This window comes from Molossus molossus, unplaced genomic scaffold (genome assembly GCF_014108415.1).
Source record: "Molossus molossus isolate mMolMol1 unplaced genomic scaffold, mMolMol1.p scaffold_m16_p_9, whole genome shotgun sequence".
Lineage (NCBI taxonomy): Eukaryota > Metazoa > Chordata > Mammalia > Chiroptera > Molossidae > Molossus > Molossus molossus.
In genome coordinates, this window is record NW_023425403.1 from 33,061,253 (window position 1) to 33,067,252 (window position 6,000).

The following is a 6,000-nucleotide window of genomic DNA, read 5'->3' on the forward strand; positions in this document are numbered from 1 at the left end:
GCCCCAGCCAACTGCTCTTCATCCTTCCAGGCTGAGATCAAATGTCATCATGCCAGGAAATCCTTTCCTGATCTCCCAGACATACATTTTGAGAGTATTCTGAACTTCATAACACTCACTAGTCTTGTAATTACTTGTTCAACACTTGTCTTTTCTGCTAAATGGTAAACAATATGAAGATGGCCATTTCATGTTGTGTTTCCTACTATTTTCCCAATATCTAATATATTGCTTAGCACAGAGTAGATTAAGTGTTCAATAAATGTTTGCTGAGTTAATACATTCAAAATGTGGGGCAGCAAGTCCAAAACCATGAGATACCTTCTTGCTAGCACAAATACCTAAAAAGTTTTATACAGCCCTGGCTCATGTGGTTCAGTGATTAGACCATCAGCCCAGGACTAGGGGTTTGATTCCCTGGTCACGGGCACATACCTGAGTTGCAGGTTTGATTTCCCAGCCCGTCAGGGCATGTGCGGGAAAGCAACAAATCCACGTGTCTCCCTCAAATTTAGGTTTCTTTCTTTTTCTTTCTCTTCCTCCCCCTCAACCCCCACTTTTCTCCTTTCCATTCTCTCTAAAAATCAATGGAAAAAATATCCTTGAATGAGGATTAACAACAACAAAAATTCTACACAAATTTGAGTTACATCTTACTATTAGTCCTTCAAATGTTCCTTCCTCAAATAGGGACTATTTGGCAATTATACAACTTTCAAGTAAAGCAAAAAATCCTTCCTGATAATGAACCCATCTTCAAGTTTTACAAAACCAAGATTAAAAGCCCGTTTTTAAATCATTGGAATTAGCTTTAAAACTCATGATCTAAAATAATTCACCCGAAATACAATTAAAGGGACAGGAACTTGGATAAGGGCTCAATTTTATCACACAAATGTATGTCATAAAAGGACCAATCCCAATTCTTACTACTGTAGTGCCTTATTTATTCCAACAGTAATGACTACAGTGCTAGTCATCTGAGTAGGCTACATGATACCTGGAATATGCTTCGCTAAAACTAAAGAAAAATCATAAGCATACACACTAAGTAATTATAACAAATTTTCTTTTAGGTTAGTAGGGAAAAAAAGGAAATGGTAGTAAAGCTGGTAAGTAATTCTACAACTGGAGGCTTAAAAAGAGGAATACTGGTTTTGTGTGTGTGTGTGTGTGTGTGTGTGTTTTAATCCTCATCCGAGGATATTTTGACATTTATCTTCAGACAGAGCGGGAGGGAGAAAGAGAGAGAAACATCAATGTGAAAGAGACACAACTGGTTGCCACCCACATGGCCCCAGAGGAGTCAGGGACGAACTGAGACTGAGGTACTGCCCTTGGCCAGAATCAGACCCACGATTCTTTGGTCTGCAGGCCAACACTAATTGTTGAGCCAAACCGGCCAGGGCAGGAATACTGTTTTAACTCATAACATTTTTAAATTTTCTGTTCATCTGATGCAATGCTAAATATAAACCTGGCAGTGTTCAGACTTTCTTAACACATATTCATTATTTTCTCCATTTTAGAGATGAAGAACCAGAGGCACTGAGTTAAGCAACTTACCCAATATTTTACAGCTGGTAGAGACACAACTCAAAGCCAACCAATCTCACTCTAGAGTTCTCCCTCTCAACCACTACACCACACTGATGCTCACAATCTCTTTCAAATGCACTGAAATAAAGTTTCTATCTGAACCACCCACTCCAGTAAAACTATTTTTGCTAAGGTCACCAATGACTTCTACCTTGCCAAATCTAAGGGCCACATATCTGCCACCATCTTTTCCATCCATTCTGCAGCATCCCATCAGGTGACAACTTGCCTCTTGCCATACATTCCTTTAGTAACACACATCCCAATTTTCTTCCTACCTCAGACCTGGGCTCTCTTCTCTTCCCTATCTACCCACTTTCCTAGGAAATTCCCACAGTTCCATGGCTTTGAATACCATCTGAATGACGCCAAATTTCTCTAGTCCTGCCTGAGTTCTCGATGCATATACCCAACTATGTACTTGACATCTCACATAGATGAAACCAACCACCTTACCCTCCCTCCCCTCAACCTGTTCTCCCCAGCCTTCTCTACCATCACCCATCCAGTTGCTTACTCTACCTTCTTAGTCATCATCCTTGACTTCTCTCTCCTTCATCTCCCACATACAACCAATCAGCAAGTTCTATCAAATCTACTTATAAAATATATTTAGTTGCGTCTCCACTATCACTCTAATGCAAATTACCTACATCTCTGCCTACAATGCCCTTCAGAATGGTCTCCTTGCTTCCATTTTTGCCCCCTTAATCTTTACAAAGAAGTCAGAGTTAAAACAAAATCAAATAATTAGTCTCTGCTTGCTTTAAATCATCTAACGTCTTCCCATTCTAATTTAAATGAAATCCTAACTCTTGACCGTGGTCTCAAAGATCCTACAGGACTTGACCCCTGACTATTTCTCCAACTCCAAATCCTCCCATCCTCTCCTCCCCCACAAGGTTCCTTACAGCCACAACTGTCCATGATCACTACTGCTACAGGGTTGTTGCACTTGCTGTTCCTTTTGCAAGAAACATTCTTCTTCCAGACTTTCACACAGATGGTTCCCTCTTCCCTTAAGGTATTGCTCAAATGTCCCCTCCTCTGAGAGGCCTTCTAATCACTCCTTTACATGATCCTCTATTATTACCACTGTCACTGCTCTTATCGTTATCTGAAGTTTTCTTAATTGCTTATTATGTCTTATCAACTTTGGAATTTGAAAGCTTCATCACCAAGGCTTTCCACAGTACTAAGTAGGTGCTTAATAAATATATTGAATGAGTGAATTTTCCCCAATGCGTTTTAAGTTGTTTATTGTAAATCAACCAATTTTGATAAAGCACTTGGCTCCTGATACATTTTTTATGTATTCAAAGACAAAGCCTTAAAACACTCCTTAATTTTCCCAGTCTAAAGCATTTGTGTACGCTGAACCCTGCCCTCCCCAACAGATACATAGCCGATCTATAGCATCCCACTTAAAACTGCTAAATACTCCATATGAATAGACTGCATTTTCTTTCTCCTCTCCAAGCGAACGAACGTGTAGGTGGGAAAGGGGAATTTTACTGAGCATCTCAGCACCTGTTACATCTTCAACCAGTTAAGAGAGGTGCCGATGAGCCAGACAGCACATGGGAGACGTGGCTTTTCTTTCAGTAATAGTATTTAGATAAAACGTAAGTGGCTTAGACTAGAACTATCCAAATCCTTAATAGCGGTCATTCAACTCGTTTAAATAAACATGATAAAACAGTCTGTGGGCAGGAGGTTATGCTCGGATTCACTAAAAACAAGAAACCGACGGATTTGGGGACCCTCAGGAAACGTGTGTGTGCGCGCGCGCGCGTGTGCGTGAGTGTGAGTGTGTGTTGCGGTCGGTCCACCTATAACGGGAAAATAAGAGGAGAAAGCGTTCAAACTCAGGGCTAAAATAAAGGCTCTCTGGGGTGTGCAGAACCTGGAGAAGAGGGTGGAAGAACAGGAGAAAACACAAGAGCCCTGGGACCTTCGTTCACCGCTTCGGCCTCCACCGCAAGCACTTGGGGAACTGCACTGATCTGCGCCCCTCTACCTCCCATTTCCATCCCTGCAAGGCGATAGCCGCGGATACTCACATGGGCTCGAGAGTCTTGCTGAGCCAGGACTTCAGTGCCTCGAAGTTTTCAATGATCATTTTAGAAACCATCCACAGTGGCCCCGAGGCCCGTCACACTCCTCCGCCCGCCCAGGTCGCGGCCGCTACAGCCGCCGCTGCCCCCGCCCCCTCCTCCGCGCGCCGCCCGCGTGGGCCGCGGGGGAGGCGTCGGTGGCAGGTTCCCGCGAGCCGGGATCGGTGAACAGCTCCGCGGGGACCGCCACAGGCCGCGCGTGCAGGAGGTGCCAGGAGCTTCCCCCTCCCCGACCCCGGCCCGGGCAGAGGCAGCAACGGCTTGCCCGAGCCCTCCCCTTTCCCTCCACCCAGCTAATCTTTCTGAACTGGGACCGCGACACACGCCTAGACCGGGGCTTTCTCTCAGCCTCGGGATCAGGTGCTTGTCGGGAACGCAGAAGCAGCAAAATGAAAAAGCGAAGACGAAAAGCAGCTCAATGGGAACGACTCAGGGGGTCTCCCCAGCTCCCAGCACCCCCAAGAAGATGGCTGCCGGTAACTCTCGCGAGAATTGAGGAAGTCTCGCGATGTCTCCCGAAGCCTGCTGGGAAGACACGTAAGATTCGCGGAGAGCGAACTGTACGGAGTGCGGTAGTTGATATTTTGCGAATGTGGGTTCCTTGCGGCTTTTGTACCTTTTTACCCTCGAGTCCCCTTAAGAAATGAAGACTTTACTTTTTGCTTTCTAGGAGGAAAAATCGATGCCTGCAGAAACTGCAGGAGCCCCAGCTGGTCCTGTGACGCCGGCGGTGGCGCGTCCGCTGGAGCGCTCCTGGACGGCATTCCCACCTGTGTGCCTGTCGGTTCCAGTTGTGCTGCGCTGTGCTGTCTCCTCCGTTTGCTTGTGTCCTGCAGTACCACCTTCTGTGTGTGCTGTGATGTGGTTTGGGAAGCACAGGCTGGTCTGATCTAACCCACTGAGACTTCCAGAGGATAAGTGTCTGGTGCAAAATTACGGGCTTGTCGGCAGAGCACTAATAACTCAGGGATGCCGCATGTGAAAGGTGAGATAACCTTGACAGTTCTCAGATAGTTTCCAACCGTCTGAGACTTCCGTCCTGTCCCAAGCTGACGATAAGAAAGGTGTTTGTGTTTTTAATGCACTTCTTTTAGAGCGATTCAGGCCCAGAGAGGGAAATTACATAGCCTCAAAAGAGAGAGCCTTCATATCAGCATCTCAAATAAATTAACTTCCCTTCTCCTGGGTAGTCAAATAAGTTCGATTTCTGTCCGAGTTGCTCTATTTGCTATTACTTACTACCATTAAAGTACTGGGTGGCATTTTACAAAAGGTCTAGTGCCCATTAACTATAGTGAAATGAAAACAATTCACAATATAGACACTTAGAGTAAGTAGACCAATAAAAAGTTCTTTATGGCAGACACTAAATTGTCGTTAAGAACGCAAAGTTTATAATTTCTTGGAGTGAAGTGGCCGTAAGCAGTAAGTGGAAAAAATTATCAGGTAAGTAAAGCTAGACATTTTGTTTTCAAATATAGCATGTAGTGTAGGATGCAAATTAAAATCTAGCTGTGGAATAACCAGGGTGTTGATTAAAGCAATTTAGCTAAGTGAAATAAGCCAAACACAAAAGAACAAATGTTGCCCTGGCCGTTTTGGCTCAACGGTTAGAGCATTGGCCTGAGGTCCAGAGAGACCCAGGTTCAGTTCCCACTAAGAGTGCTTACCTTGGTTGCAGTTTGTCCCCAGCCCTGGTTGGGTCATGTGGGTGGCAACCACTCCATGTGTCCCTTTCACGTGGATGTCTCTCTCTCTCCCCCCCCTCCCCCTCCCATTCTATCTGAACAAAAAACGAAAAAATGTCCTCGGGTGAGGATAAAAAAAAATAAATGTTTAAAAAAAAACAAAAGAACAAATATTGTATGACCACTTATGAGAGGTACCTAGAGAAGCCAAACTCCTAAAGATAAAAAGAATAATAGTTGCCAGAGGTGGGAGGAGTAGGGAAGAGAGTAAATAACTCAGGGAGTTATGTTTTAATGGGTAAAGAGTTTCAATTTGGGATGATGAAAAAGTCCATCTGGAGATGGACCATGTTGATAGTTCACAACAATATGAATGTACTTCATGCCATTGAACTTTATACTTAAAAGTGGTTAAAATGAATTTAAATGTACATTTTACTGAAATAAAAAATTTATAAATTTAACATTGCTAGGGGAATGGTTTATTTGTTTAATAACCTTGTCATTGGCTGACTCAAGCAATGTTTTCAACCTCATCACCATTCATTACAGACTTTACAGACTTCCAAAACTAATAGTCATTCATTCCTTCGAAA

At 43.9% G+C, this 6,000-nt stretch overlaps 1 protein-coding gene across 11 annotated transcripts in view; it reads right to left on the reverse strand.

Moving 5' to 3' along the window:
• RBM26 (RNA binding motif protein 26) overlaps positions 1-4,210 on the reverse strand; it is a 90,480-nt gene extending 86,270 nt beyond the window's left edge. For 7 of the 11 annotated variants that reach the window (XM_036249726.1, XM_036249723.1, XM_036249728.1 and 4 more), the window contains exon 1: positions 3,663-3,768. In XM_036249726.1, coding sequence (XP_036105619.1) covers positions 3,663-3,733 — 71 coding nt within the window. In that variant the 5' untranslated portion in view covers positions 3,734-3,768. Of the gene's footprint in view, positions 1-3,662 lie in introns of all 11 variants that reach the window. The other 4 variants (XM_036249730.1, XM_036249729.1, XM_036249725.1 and 1 more) reach the window with 1 other exon arrangement.
• Positions 4,211-6,000: the final 1,790 nt, after the last annotated feature.